The sequence below is a fragment of the Lycium barbarum genome, chromosome 12, assembly GCF_019175385.1.
Source record: "Lycium barbarum isolate Lr01 chromosome 12, ASM1917538v2, whole genome shotgun sequence".
In the NCBI taxonomy this organism is placed as follows: Eukaryota; Viridiplantae; Streptophyta; class Magnoliopsida; order Solanales; family Solanaceae; genus Lycium; species Lycium barbarum.
In genome coordinates this window covers 73,234,037-73,257,527 of record NC_083348.1, presented here as the reverse complement: position 1 = coordinate 73,257,527, position 23,491 = coordinate 73,234,037, and the positions used below count along the sequence as shown (strand labels likewise).

The 23,491-nt window shown below is 35.0% G+C and overlaps 2 protein-coding genes across 11 annotated transcripts; both read left to right on the top strand.

The window, feature by feature from the left end:
• Nucleotides 1-886: 886 nt before the first annotated feature.
• Nucleotides 887-14,981, top strand: LOC132623187 (uncharacterized). 9 transcript variants are annotated; one of them, XM_060337908.1, is made up of 16 exons: nucleotides 896-1,417; nucleotides 2,252-2,300; nucleotides 2,720-2,801; nucleotides 3,947-4,100; nucleotides 4,447-4,567; nucleotides 4,640-4,835; nucleotides 5,117-5,300; nucleotides 5,424-5,525; nucleotides 5,617-5,940; nucleotides 6,021-6,104; nucleotides 6,209-6,367; nucleotides 8,567-8,650; nucleotides 10,411-10,548; nucleotides 11,505-11,635; nucleotides 12,472-12,635; nucleotides 14,611-14,981. In XM_060337908.1, exons 2-16 carry the CDS (start codon nucleotides 2,261-2,263, stop codon nucleotides 14,709-14,711), a joined length of 2,064 nt encoding a protein of 687 aa, XP_060193891.1. In that variant the 5' UTR covers nucleotides 896-1,417; nucleotides 2,252-2,260; the 3' UTR covers nucleotides 14,712-14,981. The 9 variants fall into 9 exon arrangements, with proteins under 9 accessions (XP_060193897.1, XP_060193892.1, XP_060193895.1 ...); XM_060337905.1 differs by having other exon boundaries at nucleotides 894-1,417; nucleotides 4,447-4,835; XM_060337907.1 differs by having other exon boundaries at nucleotides 901-1,417; nucleotides 4,447-4,835; nucleotides 11,523-11,635.
• Nucleotides 14,982-18,123: 3,142 nt separating this feature from the next.
• Nucleotides 18,124-23,311, top strand: LOC132623896 (AT-hook motif nuclear-localized protein 10-like). Of its 2 annotated transcripts, none has more exons than XM_060338705.1 (5): nucleotides 18,124-18,601; nucleotides 19,763-19,821; nucleotides 22,144-22,275; nucleotides 22,537-22,698; nucleotides 22,816-23,311. In XM_060338705.1, the coding sequence occupies exons 1-5, from the start codon at nucleotides 18,241-18,243 to the stop codon at nucleotides 23,041-23,043; spliced, it is 942 nt and encodes a 313-aa protein (XP_060194688.1). In that variant the 5' UTR covers nucleotides 18,124-18,240; the 3' UTR covers nucleotides 23,044-23,311. The 2 variants fall into 2 exon arrangements, with proteins under 2 accessions (XP_060194688.1, XP_060194687.1); XM_060338704.1 differs by having other exon boundaries at nucleotides 18,126-18,613.
• Nucleotides 23,312-23,491: the final 180 nt, after the last annotated feature.

Genomic DNA, 23,491 nt, shown 5'->3' with positions numbered 1-23,491 from the left:
TAAATAGTATCTATTTAAGCGAAATTACGCTAAAGGACTCATACGGTCATTACTTTAGAAACTTGAAAATTATCCAATTTAGATCATGCTTGCCCACTCACACGAACTAAATGGTTTAAATGCATACATACAACACAAACCATATGCTTTTATGAAAAACAAGTAAACTAAGAGTTTAAAGTCTCACTTGCCTTATAACCGGAACGCAACTCTCTTGAAGTGTCCAATCTTCAAACAATCACCAATAGCCTCAATCTATCCAAATACATAAATAAATGGTCTAAATTAGTCTAGTGAATCTAATCCTATAATTTTATGTTTAGAACTAAATCTCAACATTCTACCTAATTTCCATAATTCTTCTAAAAAGGTAGAAAATGTAATTCAGTACCACTAATAAGCAGTTGTATATAAACATAATATATATATATATATATATTTAAACTAAAGATACAGTTAATTGCACACTGTAATCCTCACGTTAACTTTTCCTATATGCAAAATTTAATAAATAATTTGAATGATGGATGTGTAGCTAGTAATAATGGGTATACCCTTTGGCATTATTAGGAAAATAATTATAAGATAAAGAAAGAAAAATAAAGAAAGGAAGAAAGAAGAAAGGGACGAAACCCAGCACTGTACGAAATATGCAGAAGAGAATAGCTACTTTTACACTTTTGAAATCAACTTTTCATACTTAATTCTCCAATTCTTCGTATTAGCACCATCATGTGGACCCCCTTAATCATTACTCCCAATAAATTCTTATCATTCCTATCACACTAGACAACACATCACTATAACATAAAAACTTTTATATTCTAAAAGTTAATGACATAAATACTTGATGCTTTTCTTTTAACTCAAGGAGAATTTTCACTTCACTACTGCATTTTGGAAGTGCACCCAAAAAACCGCTCAGTATTCAAAATTTAAAAGTAATAATTTTCCCACATTTCATGAATGTATTTCTATATTCAGAAAAAGTACCCAGCAATGCTATTCGTGCAGACTTCTCTTACAAAATAGTAGTCTTGATTTTCATTTTTAATAACGAAATATGTTTTGCTATACGTTATGCTATTTTAATAAGTTGCTTTTTTTTTATTAGTTTTTTTTTTTTACCACCAAAGGATCGTGTTCGAGCTCTCGGTATCAAATTTTTTTTAAATAAAGTCTTACGCAGCGCGAATTCGGATATACTCAGTCTCTAACACGATACTGTACATGAGATGGAAAGCAAAAAAGAAAAAGAAAAAGTAATTTTTGTTTTAATTATAGATATATATATATATATATATATATATTCCAGCAAAAGCATCCCAGTTTCTGCCGGTTGCATGCCTTGTCTTGTCAACTTTCCGTCCGTTTTCCGAGTGGTTACACATTCCGTTCACCGTTAAATACACCGCCGGTAAGTGCCACGTACTCTACAATGCTAACACGCGTTTCGTATTTTAAGCTTATATATATATCGTATTCTCTGCTCAAAGACCTGCAAAATAGCCTTTTGTTTAGACAGTCCAATTTGTTCTACTAGGGTTTTGACTTCACTTGAAACTTCAACTATTTTAGTCAACAATCAACAAAAACACAGATTTCTGTGAACTATTGTAATTGTGGGTTATGTCACTTGCTTAAATAGTTGTTATTTTACTTTTTTTGCCTATGTTTATACTAGTTTTTTTACAATGCACGTTCTTAGCTTCGTTTTATGATGGTTAGGTTGTGTTTATTTTCCATTTGGGTTAACTTTCAACTTTTCCCGTGTTAAAAAGCACATTTCTTGTTGTTATCTTTTGGCTTTTTTGGTAGTGTTTATTGTATTTTGGTGAAATAATGGTACTACTAGATTATCTAGTGACATAAATTTCTTGTTTGGTTTATTAATCCCTTTTTTGGCAATGTATCTTTTTAATATACTATTGGTGTATTAGGTTTTAATTAATAGTCTATAGTTTTGTCTACCTTAAAATCAAGTCTATTATGTGTGAATTTGTTATTTTTTGGGTACTTTGTCAGAGTATATAAGCATTGAATGCTGAACACAAGCAATTTTGTAACCTAGTTTGTGCAGTTTAGGTTTGTTGATCTTTTCTGCATCTACATAAAGTAGCTTTACAGTGTACTTGTAGAGTTAAGTTTGGCGTCGCCTTTTATGATTTATGAATGTTTGAACACATCCGGCTTGAAATTTGTATTCTTTAATTCAATGCCCTTATGGTTGCTCTATGGTATGTTATTCTAGGTTTTTACAATGGGAGATCTTGGCGTGGAGGAGGAGTTATCATGCGAAGGTAAAATCTTTTTCGTTAATCCAAAAGAGAAAAAGTTAGTTTGATCATCTATTCTCTTCTTATTAAAGAGCTATTATTGGCTATCATATTATATGTTATTTATTCCATGGTCAGGCATAAAGAATTATGGATGTAATTATGTACCAGTACTTAGCGTTGAGAGCCGCTGATGATATTATTCATAAACGAAGTGAAACGTATATTGCTTTGTATCATCAATGCATTGAAAGTTTAAACTGGGCTCTTTGACCCTTTATATTTAAAGAACAGTTTATTTTCAAATTCCTCCCTTTTGTTTCCTCTTTTTTCCTCTTAAAATTTATTGTTGCTTTGATTGCTCTGGATGTACGTGCAAAATACTAACCTGTTATCCATTTACTTATTTTCCATCGCCAATCTGACTATAATTATTTTTGTAGATGGCTTCAAACAGTACATTATGGTGAAAAAGGACAGGAAGATCATATGTCGAATACAGTGTCTCAATCCACCTGCCAATATGTATGTAACTAGTCACAAAATCATTTAATATACCAGCCTTCCGTGCTCTTCTGCCTTTGCTTCACCTTCTGAATAGCTCATGCATGTTATGTTACTATGTTATGGTGAACAATAATGGAAAATTATGTGCTGATATAATTTATCTGCTGCTATAAGTTCTTCTAATTTGGTCGTGCATAAACATATTTTTTTTTTCTTGAGGGAAAATAAGAAAATTCAGAAGTAAATTTGTTCAGTGGAAAACATGGAAGTTCCTTCCGGAGCATTTTTCTCTATTTGGATGATCATTTTTCTTATCCCAATTTTTAACAATTAAAATGTAATTTCTTATTCCAGCTTCGGATGGAAGCTAGTTATTGTTGAGGTAGAGTTGTTTGTCACTGGCAAACATGATTTTTTTCTTTCTTTATGGTAAATTAACGATATAGCTTTTGAATCTGTTGGCAACAAATTTGTTCTCTCCTTTTCATCTTGTAAGTCCCAACTCTTCTTTCCCAATTACAACTGCATGATCCTACTCAAACCAAGTGATGCTGCTGAATTCTCAAATTACTCCCTTTAGGGGGCATCATTTTCTTTCTTCTGCTACTACCAAACCACCATATTCGTGGCCATCTTCTGTGCCACGCAACTCAATTATCAATTGGTCCAATGTTTATTCCCCTGCAAAATGATGCATTCATTATGCAAAAGCATGTGCAGAGATTTTAATCAATTTTCCCTTGTAGCCGTTGAGGCAATTTAATTACAGCCTGTTTAACCAATCCAAGTATGAGTAAGGTACCATATATCCATCAAAATAGTTATCAAAAAGATGTATCCATTAAAAAATGGAGAAAAACATTGTTTCATGGTGATGCAGAAGGGTTAACATGATAAGTTGTGTTAAAGCAGAAACTTGATTAATATTACCATTCTAAAAAAAAAAAAAAAAATTTGATTGACAAATTTCATGCTCAACAGCTAAGAAGGCTTTACTGTTATTTCTTTTCTTGAGTTAAATCTAAATCATGGGGTGTTTTTTTTGAAGATTTAAAGCTATCAACTGGGTAATGCATTACTTGCCAGAGGCTCTCCACCTTTCCTTGTTTCTTTCCTCCATTGATGCAAATCATGATGTGTACTTACTCTGAAATGCTTAACAGGCCTGCAGTTTGGAATATAACAGACATTGTCCGACAAGAAACGTTGGACTTCCTCTTTGGGTTATCCCGCTGCTTGTTACGTCGTGCTCCAGAAACTTCTCATCAGGAAAAGGAGTGGGGAGAATTCCTTGGTTTCCTTCAGAAACACAAAAGGGTAAACTTGATTCTAGAATCCTGAATGTACACCCCCCCCCCCACCCCCACCACCCCCCCCCCCCCCCCCCCAAAAAAAAAGGAAAAAAAGAAGAAGAAGAAGAAGAAAAGGGCAGCAACTGTTTTACATCCTACCAACAATTTCTAGGTGCTCATAGGTTTTTTATTTTTTGGTATACTTCTTGTATACAGGCGATTTTGGCCTTGTGATGATAATGTTTACCTGATTTTAAAAAATAAAATTTAGGTGCTCATTTTACTTTTAAATTCTGTTGATCTATCCAATACATATCTTTTTGTATTACTTTGCTATTGAAGATTGCATTATTTTTGACATGATAATGAAGGTTGCTACTGGAAATCATGAGTGCTTTCAATTTTTCATACTTCCTCCCAAAGAAGGCTCAGGATTGAGCTACACATTTGCTTGTTACCGGGAGAGGGAAAAACCAAGTGAATGTCCTGTAGGTAAGGCCTCTGGATCAACTTCTTATGTGATCAAGGATGCTTGTTCTCCCTCCAATGAGGATGCTGTTGTAGGTGCCCAAACTTGTGATTTGTCAGCCAAAGCTAGTGGACAACCTGGGAAAACAAATCAACACAATCTTTCCTTGGAGAGTAATTTTGTGCGTGCAGATCCTAGTTATTTGAAAACTCTAGGTCACACTCATTCTGGTTGGATTTTTGGAGCAATCGCTGAGTTTGTGGACAATTCTAGAGACGCCAAAGCAACTAAGTAGGTACACTAGTTACTTTCTTGGTCAATGATTCTTTACTGGCTTCCTTGTATATATTTTGTCTGCACTTCCCTTTCTGGTAGTTTACCAATGATTTTTTTTTAAATGCTTTTCGTTATTGTATTCCCTTTTCCTTCTACTTGTTCATTCTGCCTTGCTTGCAGTTCCCTCTTCTAACTTTGCTAGAAAGGTGGGGGAAGGCAGAGGTTACCATTTATTTTTGTACATTTAAGTTTGCATAGTTCCTCATTTCACGTTGCTTTTACCGGATATTTGACAGGTTGGAAATTTCTATTGACATGATATTTTCAAAAGCGGTTGGCAGAGAAATTCCTATGCTATGCATTATAGACGATGGGTGTGGAATGAACCATCAGGAGATGCTTCAGATGGTATCATTTGGACACAGGCAACCTGATGCCGATGACGCTAATCGTATTGGGAGATTTGGGATTGGATTTAAGGTAGGTTAATATCTGCTGTTGTCACCCTTGATGTGAAACTCTAGAGGTCCTTATCTGTTGCCTGAAGAACCTAATGAATTAATCTCATTTATCTTTACTCTTCCATTGGTGTTCTTTGTGCAGACTGGGGCAATGAAACTTGGGAAAGATGCGTTGGTTCTGTCACAGACTACTAACTCTAGATCAATTGCTTTCCTTTCCCAGACACTAAATGAAGGAAAAAATGTACACACCAAACGAACTTATTAGACTTCTTGTTTTGGTTGTAATTTTTTTCAGTAGTGCTTATCTGTGTCTGCTCATTCTTATGCTGCAGAATCTAGAGATACCCATTGTAAGCTACTACAGGAATGGGCAATTTATGGAGCTGGATAAGAAAAATGAGACTTTGTTCAAACACAACTTGAAAGCCATTAAGAAATTTTCACCATTTGATAAGTACTTCATTGGTCAAAAAGTAGGTCTGTTCAGTAAGGATGGCACAGGAACACATATCTATATCTGGAATCTGGATGAGTGGGGATCGAATTATAGCCTGCAATGGGAGTCTGGAATAATTGGGGGGAGCTCCTTCCATCAGGGCGATATTCTCATTCGTTCCAGACGGGTCAGAGCTCGTCCAGGCCAGATGACTCAAATGGTTGGTTACCTTCTTTTGTAACTTATATTTAACTTATTTTTTTCTCTTCATATTTCTAAGTTGCTGTTTTTTGAATTTAGGTTCCTTTGGACTATTCACTTAGATCTTATTTGGAAGTGATCTTTCTTGATCCACGGATAAAAATATATGTCCAAGGATCACAGGTAGTTATATACATTTGGCTTTCGTGTCACAGTTGCATAGGCTGATCACAATGTATTGCTAATAAGATTGGAAACTAATTTCCTTTGTTTAATTATTTTAATAGGTTAAAAGCCGACCATTAGCAAGATCTCTGAACAAGACTGTTGTGGAAAATGGTACTATTATGGGAAAATCGGTTCAACTTACACTGGGTTGCAGTCAATTGGAATGGGAAGAAGCAAATTGTGGAATGTTTCTGTACTGGCATGGACGTCTAATAGAGGTAAGCGTTGAGCATCCATTCTTGCCTTCCTCATTGTTTTGGATAGGAGATGTTATCTTTCTTTTTCCTACAGATTCTTCATAATCTCATTGTGATTTAGCTTTCCATGGCTTTGAAGTAAAATAAGCTTGGACTTAAATTGCAGTCATATTCATAGCTTGACCCCTTTTGAAACACTGGATTTTGCAGTTCTTTTGATTCATTTCCCCATCGAACATCATAATGCATGTCATTTTCTGTTGCCTATATACTTCCATGGGTTTGCTGTTTCTTACTTCAGGAATCATGCTCCCGTCACACACTTAATTGACCAAATGAGACAACAATTCTGGTCCTTCAATGGATTTTAGCTTTCATTGTCTGAGTTTTGATGGTTTAACATCTTCAATAACCAGCAAAGAGGATTTTAGTGAACTTCCATGAAAAATCTATATGAGTTCTCAAATGCTAAAATATATAAGGGTTTCTTAGCAATCTTTTTAGAAACGAGTAGTCATGCACACACTGATTCTTTTTTTTTTTTTGGGGGGTCATGGCTCATTACAGGAAAATAACTTGTCTTGCAATCTGCTTTGTAAAATGGTATTTGACTGGTTGGATTATATTCAGGTTTTATTTAGTCGTTCTTCATAGGTCCACCGGCGGCAGGATAAATTTGACATAAAAGTTCGGGCTTCCCTTTTTTTTTTTTTCGCTTTCTTTTATTTTTGATGTGACATTGAGAATTGCGAAGCGATTTCATTGTAACCACATTTGTTGATTTATCCACTTTGAGATAGGAGCTTTTAATTTGTAGGCCTCTCAACAATTAGATGTTCCTTTCTCATGTTCAAAGATCTTGTCTAGCGAGACCTTCTAAATTGTAGAGTGCTTAGCAAATAATTTGCACTCAGCATGATGACTATAACGATCTCTTTAATGCCATGGCACACCAACCCAGTTACTAGTATAACTGGATACATAGATTTGATAGAACTGAGTTGCATGCCAAGCTTCATAATCTGTTAACTGCCCAATCATGATTAAGCAAGGTTCTTCTAATTGGTTTTATATCCTTTGCCCTCCCTGAAGATATTTGGAGTTCACCATATCCCAAACATATCATGTTTCCAACCCCTTTCCCTTCTTTATAATGACTACCTGTTTAAAGTTCAACTACCTAGAGGTAATGGGTCTGATCAAGTTAATGAACTTCTGAACTTCTGAGTTTGAGGAAGTTTATGGTTATCAGTGGTCTTCAGGATGATTCAAGTAAACTGGATGTCATTCTAGATTGATCAAGGTACATAAGTGACATACTTGCCTGTAAAATATAGGGACTTATGTTTCTGGATGAAGTGTTATAGTTGATCATGATAAAAAAGTACAAGCTACAAAGAACAAGAAGTCAACACAGCATGTACTTCACTTGAAGGGCACAATGAATTGATATCAATTGATCGTTACTCGTTAGATAAATATAGGATGCATTTGGACATCTATCTACTCTTTCCCCCCCCCCCCCTGTTTTCTCTTGTTGAGTTCAAAGTCCAGTATTGGTGCGGCAGCAGATGGTGATAATAGAAGCCCTTATCTCAAAAGCTTGGATTCCTAATTCTGTGTCTTGATTTTAAATATGCAGTTCTTATATACTATATTGCTTGATGGGTGAAATTACGGCTTCCATTTGGACTATATTATTTGATTGTATGGATTTTGGATCCCTGAAGCTGACTTTTGATTATTAACCTCCCCCAGATATCCCTTACTGTATGTATCTTTCAGCATATACTTGATTTGAAGGTGAAGATGGTTTGATATCAAGTGATTCCTAGATACTTGAAAAATCCAGGACGGATTGGACAACTATTAACTCGTTATCTTTCCGCAGTTATGAGTTCTTATTGAGTTCAAAGGGTAGTTTCTCATGCAGTACCGTATGGTTATGATAATAGAACCTCTTATATCAGTAGTTTAGATTTCTGAATTCATATCTTGATTAAAATTTGTTCACTCCAAATACGTTAAAAGTCAACATAATTAACTCTGGGAGATAAGGATGCTAACATTTAGATTCCTAGAACATATATGATGAGAAAGATTATTTTTATTTTTGCAACAAATTGGGTGCATATATAAAGATTTATGTACTCTTTTGGCTGGGAAATCACTTGGCTTATAATCTAAAGTATAGCAGCTCACATGGTTATTCTATCACAGGCTTACAAAAGAGTTGGGAGTATGATGCATAATGGAGATAAAGGTCGTGGTGTCCTTGGTGTTATTGATGTAACAAATTTAATGGTAAACATTCTTCTCTGTTTCTTATTTGATGCTTCATTTACTATTTTGTTCTTCTCTTCCTCCTCTGGCTTTTTTAAACTATTTTTTCAGTTTTTTGCTAAAGTTGATGATGTTTTTCCGATAGATATGTTGGACAATTCGATCTTTGTGACTTGAAGCTATTCCTTTTTGCTCATAATTCTGAAAGATGTTGCTTTTGGTTTCACCTTAATTTACTTAGCATAGCATTGCAATCATAAAATTCTGTGTCCTAACAATCTATTTTCATAAAGAATTATAGTAGTGTGTGGTATTATTTCGTGGTGATCCCTTAAATCATATTTGAGTTAGTATTTTTGTCAGTGTATATAGTTTTGTGTCCCTTAAAATTGTTAGGAGGTCGCACCTAAGCCCTAGGATATTTCGCAAAGCAATATTCTGATTCAACTAATGAAAATGAGGGAAATTTGCAATATTTGTTGAGTTTGTGGCATGAGACAGTTTTTTGAAACTTGAATGATGAACTTTATATACCCAAATTATTTGACTTCCCATTAAAGCTAAATCTAATTGTTTTTAGATGTAACTCTCACATCTCATTTCACAAGTCCTCCTTTTTATCCGTTTATTCAGCCTCTGAAGAACTAGAGTTTTACTAAACTAAGTCTGCATGCAATTCTGTCTCCAAGATGTTTAGTACAGTGTATTTTACATTATTGTATTGCCAAAAAAGTTTTTTTTTTTCTTTAACTTAAGAAATTATGAAGAGGACATGGTGGTAATTATTGGTGACATGGAGTAATTAAACTTTGAGCAGGTGAAAGGCTTGAGAAATTACTGGCTAGAGAAAAGGGACAAAAAGCAAACAAATCTTCACATATACAGTTACAAGTTTAACGACGATCAAACAAGAGATATCTATAATGAGCTGGAAGACTCCTAGAGTCACTTGAATTGTATTTGTTTAACTATTTCTAATGATAAGAATTTCCGTGAGAATTAACTTGAGTTTTTTGATGGGTATATATGTCTGCCAACTGTACGAGATTATTTTTGTCTATCAATGTTTTACTCTAGGGTTTCTTGCTTATATGATAAAATATGTATTGTTTTCTGATATAAAGAAGAAATACCATGTTCTCTTGATAGTTGAGTAGATCATTGAGATTCTAAAATATACTATAGTATAGTACTTTTGTATATTTGACACCATCTTGATGTATATAAATCAATATAAAAAAAATCAACTATCCTAAAATCCAAACCAATTGATGTGGGCTGTGATACGTCAGTAAAGGGCAGCCAGGTGCACTAAGCTCCCGCTATGCGCAGGGTCCGGGGAAGGGCCGGACCACAAGGGTCTATTGTACGCAGCCTTACCTTGCATTTCTGCAAGAGGCTGTTTCCACGGCTCGAACCCGTGACCTCCTGGTCACATGGCAGCAACTTTACCAGTTACGCCAAGGCTCCCCTTCCGCAGTGATACGTCAGTATTAATCGTAATTTGACTATTTTTATGCTGGCTCACAGTCACACTTGTCCTTTATCTGGATTTGGATCATCTGCACTTTTACACATTGGCAAAGTTGCCAATCTTGATATATCGATAAATTTTGGCTCATTAAAAAGTTGGAAGAAACTGAATATCTACTGACAATATTTATAAAGAAGGTGATGCTATAGCAAAGAAGCTTTCTTTTTTACTTTCTTAGAAGACCTTCTATATGATAAAAGTACATACCATGTTGCTTTCAATGTCAAATTAATGTTTCTCGGCACAGGCTGATGATAATGGACATGTTTGGGTGCACAATAATAAGCAAGGATTCCAGGACTGTGAAGTGTATGCTGAATTGGAGAAGTGGTTGGGTGAAAAATCAGACAAATACTTGGATGAACACGTTGATAAAGTTGAATTGGTACTTCCTCATTACACTGGCCTACTATAAACTTTATTTGTGGTTTTGCTGAAGCTACTTCTTATCTCCCCCTCTCCCATCCCAATTCTTGAATTTATTTTAATAGGCTATTGTATTTTGGTATGGGTTGAAAGCTGATATGCTCTTCAGCGTTCCCATTTGATTGCTCAGTTTTGATGGGATAACTTGTTTAGTATCAAGGATGCAATCTAATTAACTTAAAACCAACCATCAACTTTGTATGAGGACTGATTAAATGAGTTCTGTGAGAGTAATTTGAAGGATAAAATGGTTGTCGTATTCCTGTAACCAAATTGAAATAAAATTTTTAGCAGAGCTGGATCCGTAAAATGGGCAAGTAAAATTCAGAGAAGCAAGGATAAGCAAGGCAAAAGAAAACCTTTGAAGAAAAAATATCAGTTGAGTGATGCTAGAGTAAAGTTGTCCCAAGGGATCATTGCTCATGTGCTGTTGGTTTCCCCTTTTGAAGATTGATGAAGTGATTTATCATGTTTCCATACCCACTAGGTATGTGGCACAGAAATTGTTTTATGAGGTTCATTTGATTACAAATAAAGCATGAGGAAAACGTTCAAATGTTTCTGCTCACGTGTAATTCATTAAAACTATTTCTAGAAATTGAAATTCATGATGTAGGAATCTGTGAGTGTGATTATCCTGACCACTGCCTACATAGGCAGAAGTATGCCTTTACTTTCATCTTGATATGAGGCCTTGCAAAGAAAAGTACCATTTTCTTTGCAAAATTCCCTTTTTGAAATATCAGTACATTCACAATCCAACTTTGCCGGCATTTCTGAGACTGATCGAAGCAGGGAGAAGGGATCTCTCTTATTTGTCTCGAGTCTTTCTGTAGCCTTTCTATTGCTCTTTTTGGTTTTAGAGTTCATGGTTCATTTTTGTCGAAGATGGCATTCTCACCAAATTTTAACTAGGGTTTTCCTCTCATACAGAAGGCGGGTAGTGGTGTCTACAAACCTGACAACGAGTGGGTGCAGTGTGACAAATGTAGAAAGTGGAGAATGTTGAGCCATGGCTTCAACAGCAAGACTTTACCACTTCAGTGGTAAGAGTCTTATCTGACTTCCCTGGCTTCCTTGAAAAATATGACATAGAAAAGAGCTTCTTTAGCAGTGTTATTAAAAACTATGGCTTTATCACTTAAAGTGATGAATTGAATCGAAGCGAGGGGTTGTTGCTTCAGGGGTGAAGCCATGCGCCCTTCAAACAATGAAGCACAAAGTGATCCAAAGAAAAAGTGGTTGGTTCTTACTTAACCAGTTTCAAAAAAAAAAAAGTGGTTGGTTCTTTGGATTTCAACTTTGAAGAGTTGGATTAATATCCCGCTTTGCTTCTCGCTTCAAGCCCCATGAACCTTGCTGCTTTTTTGCGCTTTTTACTTTTAATCATACTGTCTCTCAGTTAATACTAAGAATCTTATCTTGATTTATCCAAAAAATCCTAGAATTCCTATCTCTAGTTCATGTCATCCATTCGTCGGGTTCTTTCTCTTAACCGAGGCACTTAACTGTTCTCTTCTAAAGAATGTTTTCATGTGATCATCATTTATGGTTCTCTTTTTGTGATCTGAAAAAGTTACTCCACTTTCTCATCACATAATTATATTCGCGTTACGATGCACATCCAACAACAGAAAATCTGGAATTCAAAGATAATATGCTGTTCCATTGATTATGCTGACAAATGTCAGTTTTAAGGGTATGGAAAAAGGTCTTTGTAGAAGAGGAGAAGATCTAATTTATTGCAAGACGAAGTTTATTTTGGTCGTATTCAGTTTTGCTATATTGTTTACTTCCTCTTGTCTTAACTCTACAGTGAACTTCTACCTGTTCACCTGGGAACAGCTAATTCTGTAAATCTTGTATTGACATATTACTGTAGGTTCTGTTACATGAAACCTTTTAATGGTAAATGCGAGATACCAGAACAGGAAGTTGAACCTGGAGTGATAACGATATCCAGCAAGCGTCTGGGATACAGTTCCACTGAAGATCCCGAAGAGATAAAGCGCAAGCTCTCCAGACAAGCTGCGGGGACACCAGAAAGTATGACACTGATATTGCTCGCTCACTTAAATATTCTTTTTGCAGCTAGAAATGAGTGATTATCTTTATTCTGTTTCCATCAGTGTTTTTAGTAGTGAAAATCACAAAAGAAACAAACAAATAAAGTTAAAAAAAGAAAAAAAAAAAAGAACAAAGAAGTTACTATATTCATGGGATTTTAAGTGAAAAGCAAGAAGCAAAGCACATGCTTCTTCGAATTGAAGTACAAATTAATAAGTTTTTTTTTTACATAACATGTATAAATATAGTATCTACACATCAAGTTGCAATTAAAATCATTAGTTTTAGCACCTGTTATAAAAAATGAATATATTAATTCAACAACTCAAATTTGCATCATTACGATGTACTTTCAACAAAGCCCTGAGTTAACTTCAATTGCTAAATTGTTTTTTGAATTTTCAATTTATCTATTTGCTGCATTCAATTTCATGCTGAAGTAATTATCCTAAAGAGTAGACGAAAGAAGTAAAAGAGAAGCCTACAATCCGAAGTAGTGGTAGAAAAAGACTCATACTAGTACTAAAAGAAAAATAGGAAAGTCATTTGGAGAAGAAATAGAAGAAGAAGAAGAAGAAGAAGAAGAAGAAGAAGAAGAAGAAAGATATAAATCAGAAGAAGCAGAGAAATAGAATTATTGCAGAAGAGGCATTACAAACTCAAGAAATAAGACATCGGCAAAGAGAACGCCGAGTCGTACATGAAAGGAGTCCTATCATAGTTTTTAAAATCGTTTAAAATCAGATTGATAGGATCTACCCTTCTCAGAGATCACCCTATGGCTCATCCTACAAAGTGTGCGCTTCTTTGAACCTCACCGCTTCACCTGTGAGGCAATAACTCTCACTTCACATTACTCCATTGCATAAATGACAAAGCAATAGCTTAAGAACTTTGGTTAAAACAAGACATTCATAGTACCTTTGCTCTAACATTTCTAACTACTTATGCTTTCTGTTTTGGGGACAGTCCAATATCAAAAGAGTACCCCTGTTTCTTCTCATATTTGGTGCTAAAATCTGTAATTCATTGTGATACCATGCTAAGTGCCTTTGTGCAGGTGTAGATGCTATGCTACTAATAGCCAAACCTTTTTCCCAGTATAGTCACGTGCACTCTAACCATTGAGCAAGAGACCTCAGACGTGTGTTATGTTCAGTACATGATAGAGGGTCCATTCAAGTTGAGGTCGCAAAATGAGTTAATGAGTGGAAAAAATTACCACATTCACTTGTCACTTATTTTAAGTTAAGGTTCCTTACTAATAACCAACAATAAAACATTTTTCTTTTAACTAGTGATGGCAAAGATTCCATAGACTAAAGTTGCCAAAGTTTTTCGGAAAAGATGGATGGTGTATCTCCCTTCTTGTTGAATTAGCAACATCAATGTGCACCAGATTACACTGCCCACTCTACTCCACAATATTAGCATCACCTTGAACCGCTGCAAGTATTCTACGAACAGTGGGTGTAACATTGTATGCGACTGTACATGTAGTCTGATTATGCAAGTATAATAGTCAAGCTACTCTTTTGCCTGGTGAGAAGAAGTGCGTGTTAAAGTGGCTTGTGCATAAGTAGATAAAGTTTCGCAAGTTTAGGTAAAAGCAGGTCGGGGTATAAATTTAGATGGTCATTTAAGTTCTATTTGGAGGGTTGGCCCAAGATATCAAAGTTCATTGAGAAGGTTTGCTGGGTGAGAAATCTGGAATTGATGAATTTCATTAATTTTAGTTTTCTTATGCACGTAGTAGAAATATGTTAACTGGATAGATGTAAATATTTTTAGAGCTAAATGAGGATTTATATATCACAGGTTCTGAGGTTCTCAGTCTTGAGTGATTGTAATGAGATTTAATGCAGTTTGAAGATGTTCCTACATGATAAACTGGATAATGCTTTTTAGGCCACATTGTCCCTCTCATAATTTGTGCTCATGGCTTCTTGTGCAGAGATGGGTGAGAAAGTTCCATGTCAAACCATGGAGGATGATCTTGCAAACGAGTCTTCACAGACACGTAAAAGGCTCCGAAGGAATTGTAGGAAAAGTTAGTATTATTTTGAAATATGTTGCTTCTTCTTGTGCAGGTATCTTTACGTATGTATATGTTGTCAATATGCAGCGGCTTTCTTGTTAGTACAGTAATATGTCTGGGTAGGTTATAGTGAAAATGTCATTTTGTTGTACACCTGTGCTCACAGAGATGTTCTATGACCGAGCACATGTCGTAGGTTTTTGTTTTCATCTTATACAAGCAATAGTGCCAAGTGAAACATTGATATTCACTTTAGATCGAATCAATTACACGTAACTGCTTTAGTATATTCTTTTGGACCTTTCGGTATGACGATAGTACTTATAAAAGTATACTGATGTGAATCCTTATAGAAACATAGTAAGGTGAATAACTAGTGAGGTTCAAATTAATTTTTGCTCCGTTATCCCAATATGAATGACGAAGGAAAGAAGTGTTTGCAATAGTAGAACCTAAATTCTTTCCTTCGTCATTCATATTGGGATAACGGAGCAAAAATTAACTTGAACCTCACTAGTTATTCACCTTACTATGTTTCTATAAGGATTCACATCAGTATACTAAATTCAAGGCAACACTGTTTCAATGAGAATTTGGAATTAAACCCACCCGCATCCACAAAGAAGAAAAGAGAAGTGAAATCCATATGCGCGTGTTGAAGTATAACGGGTGTCAAGCAAAAATTCGATCTTAACACCTATGACCTTTGTAAATGTTACTCCCCTCCCTTTCATATGACCTGTTTGATTGAACATAAAACTTAAAAAAGAAATAAAGATTCTTAAAACTTGGTACTTTAAATATGTCAGAAGATTAGTGCTAGTGCGGCCTTAGTGATAGGATGGTGTCGAGTGGAACTGTGCTAAATGGATAAAAGTTACTCTAGGGATAACAAGATAAGCTCCCAAGAGTTCACATCAATGAAAAGTTATGGTACCTCAGTTATAATCATGTCATTAAAGATAAAAATTATTTTCCAATAAAAATAAATATTACTCCATACTTTTTTTTTGCCGTAATAGACTAAAAGAAAATATTGTACCATAAAATGAAATAGGGGGATTAAAGAACAATATTTACTATTCATGATATTTGACGTTTTTAACTTTAGAAAGGCAGGGCCACAAGTCAATGAATATTTTAAATGTGTGCACGAATGATAGGAAATATGTGTCGAGTTCTCACAAATACACAAAAAAGGACCATTTTGGTGGGTGTTAGTAGGGGTGTTCATGGTTCGGTTTGGGTCGGTTATTGGTTAAAACCATAACCAAACCAATTTAGTCGGTTTTTAAATGTCTAAAACCATAACCAAACCAAGTAAAATAATAACCACCGGTTTGGTTATTATCGGTTTGGTTCGGTTTGGTTCGGTTTTTCGGTTTATGACTAGCCGTGACAATTCAAATATTCTCTCTCTACATTCTTCAAATTTCTTATGAAGCTTTTTTTTCCTCATGGCCCAGAAGGGTGAACTTTGCTGCATATTGAGGGAAAGACACGCTGCTGACAAATCAGGTGGACCAAACTTGCAACGCAGTTTAGATTCAAAAGAACAAGTCAAACAGAGGTTTCAAAATACAAACAACCCTTATGCTTACGACTTATTAGAGTTGGGCTTGGATTGTTGGACATATTCTTTTAAGACATGGGCCTTAAAAATAAGTAGACCAAAATTAAATTAATAATTAAAAGATATAAAATATCTTTAATTATTTATGAAAAGCTAATATTATACATATAAATAATTATAAATTTTATGTATATAATTATCGGTTTGGTTCGGTTATTTATTCGGTTATTTTTTACTATAACCATAACCAAATCAAATATTATCGGTTTTTCAAATTTAAAACCAAACCAAACCAAACTAAACCAAATGTCGGTTATTTTATTCGGTTTGGTTAAATTTTCGATTTGGTTTTGGTTTTAACCAAAACTGTGAACAACCCTAGGTGTTAGATATATTTCATTTTCAATTGTCACTGCTTTCATTAAAATCGCACTTTCATCAAGGAACAGCATGTGACTCCATTAGTGGCCCTCACAAAGTGTAGTTCCTAGTTGCTCCTCATTAGACCTCATGAGTCGTGATCTTTCCAGTATCCCCTTCTTTTCATTTTTTTTTTCTCGTAACATTTTAAGTTTAGATGGATGACAACCTTCTACAGTATTTCAAAACTGAAATTTTGTCTATGTTTGTAACCCAAATAAATAATTCTTATTATTGATTAACATTAGATAGAAGTCCGAATCAAAATTTGAACGAATCGGTGTGTTGTACAAATGAGATGATGGATATGAAACACGACCAGTGACTAATTATTTTGAACCAAAAGTTATTAAATTATTTTTTATAAAGAAAAAGTACCTTAACTTTAACTAAGTACAGTATTATAAAAGTTACTCCTTCCGTCTCATAATAAATGTCAACTTAACAAAAAACACTCATATTAAGAAATTAATAATGCAATGCAAAGTTTACTAAATTATCCCTATTTAATAAAAATAAATTATTTTTTCCCATTGAGTGAAACATGCTCAAGTAGTAATCCTTTTGACATTAGAAATTCAACAATACCAAGTTACTATGTGTCTTTTTTTTTTATTAAGCACCGGGTGTCCGGGTCTCTTAGAGACCCGACTAATCCCGGGGGTGCACAGGCCCTCGGCAAGGAGTTTCCCGAAAGTGCACCACGGTTAATTCAGGTTTTACCCAGTCCGATGACCCTCAGAAATTATTTGCACCCAGTGAGTTTCGAACTTGAGACCTTGAAAGGGAGCACCCCAAGGTTCAAGTCAATTATCACCAGGCCAACCCTTGAGGGTTTACTATGTGTCTTTTTTAATCATCATTTAAATGTTATTTAACTTGTAAGTTTTTATGTAAGGATAGAGTTAGAAAAAACTAGTCAATTTATATCTTAATTTCCTAAAATGACACTTATTATGGATAAATTTTTTTTGACTAAAGTGACACTTATTATTGAATGGATGGAGTAATAACTTTTTTTTGTATTAAAAAGTCATAGTGTTACCTAAATATCATAGTAGAAAGGCATAATGCATTTGCGGCCTCTTAAATTTGACTCCTTTTTCATTTTGACACCTCAACTAAGTGTTATTTCTATTAAACTCCTGAACTCATTCCCAAGTGTGTATATCAAACACAATCTAACTTATATAGTATTTCATCTTGAATGTAGCAACATGCTAACATATATTCTAATTTAATTATGCCATCTTTTAGCTAAAATTAACAGTAATTAAGAGTGGAAAAATGAATAGTTCTTAATTAAGCTTACAATGAAAGAGCGGAACCAGCAGAAATCCACACGTCTATCACTTTTTATTCTTCTTTTTCCATTTTTCTGAAAATGTTTTGACCAGTTTTGCTTTGTCTTTTTTTTCCACCCGGTATACATATCTGCTGCATTAAAGATATTTTTCGTCGTTTCCAAAGGGTTTGTTTTTCAAAAATATAAACAAAACATATTCTAAACAATACTAAATAATTAGTGAAAATAGGGAGAGTAAAAAAAAAGAATGTCAGTTGGAGAATCCAATGGAGTTTCAATGCAGCAAAACCTGGGATCACCATCACCCTTTGCTGCTACCGATGGTAGTACAACAACGTACAACCCTTTAATGCAGCCAATTCCCACCTCAACTTCACCAACACCGTCTTACATAAACCCTAGCTCAGTTAAACGGCAACGTGGAAGACCTAGAAAGTATTCTCTAGAAGGTTCCGCGAACCATGGGATAATTTCTCCTCCGCCGACGCAGGTGGACGGCGGTGGATTTGCGTCACCTACGCCGCCGCAGGGAGCTGACGTGGCAGCGGTGAAAAAGGGGAGGGGGAGGCCACGTGGCTCTGGGCGAAAGCAACAAGTAGCTAATTTAGGTAATATATATGGTAAGAAGTGAAGTTTATATACTCTGCACATGTTGAATTAAATAATATTAATTGTATTTGTTTATTTGTGTTGGTAGTAGCCATTGTTTTACTTTTGTTAGTATTGGGGCTACAATTTAAAATATTGTCTTGTGTGAACTCAATTAATTTAAAATATCATACTAGACGATATATTAATTAGTTTTCAGCTAGGTATGTGGGAATTTGGGATGAAGTATTGTACTTAATCAGGGACTAATTTTGCTGATTTAGGTAATATAAGCAGTATCTTTATACTACTCTGCACATGTTAAATTAAACAATTGTATTTCTGTATTTGTGTTGGTTCTAGCTTTGCTTTACTTTTGTTGTTGGGGCTACAATTTTTTATATCATTACTAAAAGACTTAACTATTAGCTACCAGTTTGATATATTAACTAGTTTTCAGCTACATATGAGTGAGTTTGGGATGAAGTATTGTGTACTTAATCAGGGACTACTTTTGCTTTTCTTCTTGATTTTTGTTAAATTTTGCAACTTAGTAATATAATTTTATTTTTTTTAATCAAGTAATAATTTTCATATAATAGGGCGTAAAAAGTGCCCGTATACAAGAAGTATACCAAAAAGTAGAGAACCTCACAACAAAACATGGTTTTGTACAAAGCAACTTAATATATAATATAAAGGGGAAATCTTCTTACCATGCTTCGAGTTGAATTTTCTTTCGCAAATGTTGAATATATCTGGTTAGTAATTTTGCGGCACAAAGTATTGCCTGCTTTTTGATATTTTATGGTAACGTTTGTCGTGTCATTCTTGTATAAAGAAGTATTTCTTACTCTCTCTTTTTTTTCCTTTTCCTCTGTGCATGAAAAAGAAGACTTATTTTATTTACTCATGTTTCTTCATTGGGACAGCATTGCAATTTGGTAATTAAATATTAAAGATCTACTTTTTGCTTCCAATTAACGTAGATGCTGTGAAATTTAGCTCCTTTTCCCGTTAGCTTACGTTGACATGAAGTTCAGCAGAAAAAGCCTCATTCTGATTTTAGGCATATGGTATTTAATAGAGTTTAATAGCTGATAATTTGTAATGTGGAGTTTAACGGCATTGTAATGTTCTTTCTGCCAAATCTCAAGTCACTCATGATATACAACTTGCAGGATCAGAAGCAGCAGGGTTTGGATTTAGACCGCACGTTATCACAATAAAAGCTGGGGAGGTGTGCTCTTAGTTAATCTCTCTTTTGATCAGCATGTGTTTTACTCTTTCTCTCTTGTCCTTTAATTATCTTGTCAGTAGGGTGAAAGCTGGATCAGATGTTCTGGGACTGGCTTGTTTAGTTTATCTTTGTGTCATGTCCATACCTGATCAATCATCGGATAATTTTGCTAATAAAAGCCTGGAAAACTACTTTCTGGATAGTTTGCTCATGTGATTTAATTTCATTATAGCAATTATGAGTTTGTTATGCATCTGTTCTGATTTTAGTTTCACTGTAGCAATTATGAATTTTTTAATACATCTTTTGTGATTTTAGTTTCATTGTAGCAATTATGAATTTGTTAATGCATCTTTTGTGATTTTAGTTTCATTGTAGCAATTTTGAATTTGTTATGCACCTTTTCTTCTTGCTACTATTTGATAAGCACCCGAGGTTACCTTTTATACAAGTTCCAGTCTAGGAGAGTAGCCCGAAGAGTTTTCTTTCTGTCAGGTGAGCCAGGATTTTCAGTAAGGGGGATTCAAAATATAAAGAAAGAAACTAATGAATAAGAAAATTCTGTTTCTTTATTCTGCGAATATGAACTTCAGATGCTATTTTAAAATCTCCATGCTGAGTCTCTTGATAATTTTCGGTTCCTACGAAGATGAAAGTATCTACTCCTTGATCCCAGTTTCTACTGCACGTTTTGCATTTGGGACATTTATCAGTATTTGACACACTTCTATAAGTAATACGGAGTAATAATCTTACAAGTTCTAGGAGTTGAAGTTCATTCAGGAAATAGCCTGGATTTGTTAGGACTAATTTCTAATCAGCTCCATTCCTGATCATATTTGTTCTCATCAATGGAGAAGTTTGTAGTTGTTGGACCGCTATTCTTTCTGTCTGCCTGGCCATTTCTCTATTTTCATATCTCCTCCCTTTCTCATTCACTGTTCTGTATCAACCATTTACTAATTTTGTTGGTGGACTGCCGGTTTTAGCGGTCGCTATGTTTCAAATGGAGCTACCACTAGGTGGTCCTCCTGCCCACTTTTTTGTGTTTTTCGCTCTTGTTCTGTAATTAAACAAAGAACATGTAAGACGGTCTTTCAGATCTCGACTTTCACTATTCTTATGTGGTTTGTCGTTTTCTGGATGTATAATTCTCTTGGGGAAACCAGTTAAAAAAGTTTAAAATAGAAAAAGAATATGAATAGAAACAACTTAAGCATGGACTAGTGACTAGTCATCCAAGACATTTGATATTTTTCTCCCAATTGTTTCAGGCGGTCTTCCACTTATTTTCTTAATGTACCCACTTATTATTATATTTGGTGGTCTTTTTACACATCAGTTGTTAATTAGGTAATGACAAATGACTTAATGGAACTAAGACAAATGTTCCTTGTGCTTGTGGGGATTTTGAATGTGTAGAGAAGAATGATGAAGTGTCATCGGGCAAGTTGGTCAAAAGCAAATCATCTATTATAGCTTGACTTTCTGCAGCTGAAGTATTAGTCACGTTATATGAGTATGTTCCGTGTACTTAATATGGTGACATCATTGCTCTCTTGCTTTATTTTAATCTATGTTGGTCGGACCCTTCAACCTACCTGCCGCACCCATGTCGTTCCAACACAATTTGGGTGTGGCTCACTGGCTGTGAGATCTACACCAGATTTGGTCAACTTATCTTGGGTGACTACATCTGACCAATAAATACAATGAGTATAGAATGCTTTGCTGTTACGCTAGATATATTATGAATAAAATATTAAGTGCTTATTAATAGTACCAGTTTCAAAAAAAAAAAAACATTAAGTGCTTATAAAGAATTAAATTTTATTAGTTTTAGTTTAATAACTTTAACTAATCGAAATATATACTTATATGTGTCGTAATATATAATTATTAGCCGTATCTCAGCACCCATATCCGCACTCGGATCCATACCCCCGAATCCTAAAATTTAGGTGAGGAAGAACCGATTTCTAGATCCGCACATAGAACTTAATAGTTTACAGTACCAGTTTCTCCTAAAAAAAAAAAAAAAAAAACATAGAACTTAATAGTTCAAAATGATTTATTCTTTTGAAGATATGGAATGAATATCTTTTTATTTGTGAAATAAATGTATTACTATAACTACAATGATTACATGGTCTTCTTTAAATATTGTGGAGTGAAGGTGGGGGTTGAAATGTTAGATTCGGAGTGAGTACAACTTAACATGTGAATTTTGTCTTAATTTCTCAAATCAACTTGATATTAGAAATCCATATCTCTACATGTTTGAATGTTCAAATCAGTATTTCCAGCTTTTTGGTTTCTCAGGATGTATTGGCAAAACTGATGTCATTCTCCCAAAGTACCTCACAAGCGGTGTGCGTTTTGTCAGCCAATGGTTCCATATCTAATGTATCACTTTGGCAAGCGGCAACATCAGGTGGCACTGTAACATATGAGGTTTGTACTTCCATGTTAATATTTCTTCTTACGTATATAGAAAGTGGGTATGGAACTGTATCATGTTTAGCATGTGTTTTGCCTTGTATGAACCTATCAGACCAAGGTCATAGGCTGGTCTACCTTAGATTTATGTCATAGTATGTAAACCACTCAATCAGGTGTTTTGACACTTTTGGCTGTATGTACTTTTGGAAATTATCCAGTACCATCAGATGTCTCTTATCACATTCTGGAAAAAATGTTGGTTAACTGGTACAGGGACGGTTCGAGATCCTAACTCTGTCTGGTTCCTTTCTTCTCTCGGAATCTGGGGGTCAACGCAGCAGAACAGGTGGTTTGAGTGTGTCACTAGCTGGACCAGATGGTCGAGTTTTGGGTGGCGGTGTGGCAGGGCTCCTTACAGCAGCAGCTTCTGTTCAGGTTCGATAGAATTTATACAAATATATGGTCCTTATATTCAAATATGTTCGAAATAGCTTTTACTTCCATTACATCTCTTCTTTTGAAACGAGAGCCTGACCTTCTTACTTGCTGCAGGTTATTGTTGGTAGCTTCAGGACGGAAGGTCAGAGGCAGCTGAAGTCAGGGAATTCAGACGCCTTTGGTACACCAGCAACATTTGTCTCTGGAGCATCAGCAGCCAGAAGTCCTCCATCCCTCGGAACCCTAAGTGAGTCCAGCGGCGGGCCTGTCAGCGCTCATAATCAGCTTGTTGAAACTTCGAATAGTAGTCCTTCTGGAGTAGCTAACTTGCCCTGGAGATGAGAGAATTATGTTCGTATGTTCCCAGAATTCGTGTTGATAATCCGTGCCCCCAAGCTTAGAAAGCTGTGTAATCTGTTTATTTAGCACTCCCTCCGTCTCAATATACTTGTCGTCCTTAGTAAAAGTAACTGTCTCAAAATACTTGTCAATTTAATAAATTAAGATAAAATTAAATAGCTTTTTCCACCCTTTGTATCATTGTATCAATTAATCCTACAACATTTATGATTGGTGGAGTTGGCATTGATATATAATGAATTTTTCTTGAGGGGAGGATAGCATAGTGCAAGGTTGACAACTATTTTGAGGCGGAGGGAGTGGTATTTCATTATTCCCTTGTGATCATAGTTAATGATTTTTCCGTCCTGGCCTATAATCTGAAATGTGCAAAAGAGGCATGCTATTTGTTTCTATAAAGAAGTAACATAATTGCTACTCCCCTCCATCC

What these genes read in the sequence shown, in the direction of transcription:
- LOC132623187 (XM_060337905.1), top strand. Translation starts at nt 2,261, where the DNA reads ATGGGAGATCTTGGCGTGGAGGAGGAGTTATCATGCGAAG. An exon ending in CTCAATCCACCTGCCAATAT is followed by an intron (nt 2,802 to 3,946) that starts GTATGTAACTAG and finishes AATGCTTAACAG; the next exon opens with GCCTGCAGTTTGGAATATAA. An exon ending in CACTAAATGAAGGAAAAAAT is followed by an intron (nt 5,526 to 5,616) that starts GTACACACCAAA and finishes CTTATGCTGCAG; the next exon opens with AATCTAGAGATACCCATTGT.
- LOC132623896 (XM_060338704.1), top strand. Translation starts at nt 18,241, where the DNA reads ATGTCAGTTGGAGAATCCAATGGAGTTTCAATGCAGCAAAACCTGGGA. An exon ending in TCACAATAAAAGCTGGGGAG is followed by an intron (nt 19,822 to 22,143) that starts GTGTGCTCTTAG and finishes TTGGTTTCTCAG; the next exon opens with GATGTATTGGCAAAACTGAT. An exon ending in GTGGCACTGTAACATATGAG is followed by an intron (nt 22,276 to 22,536) that starts GTTTGTACTTCC and finishes TAACTGGTACAG; the next exon opens with GGACGGTTCGAGATCCTAAC.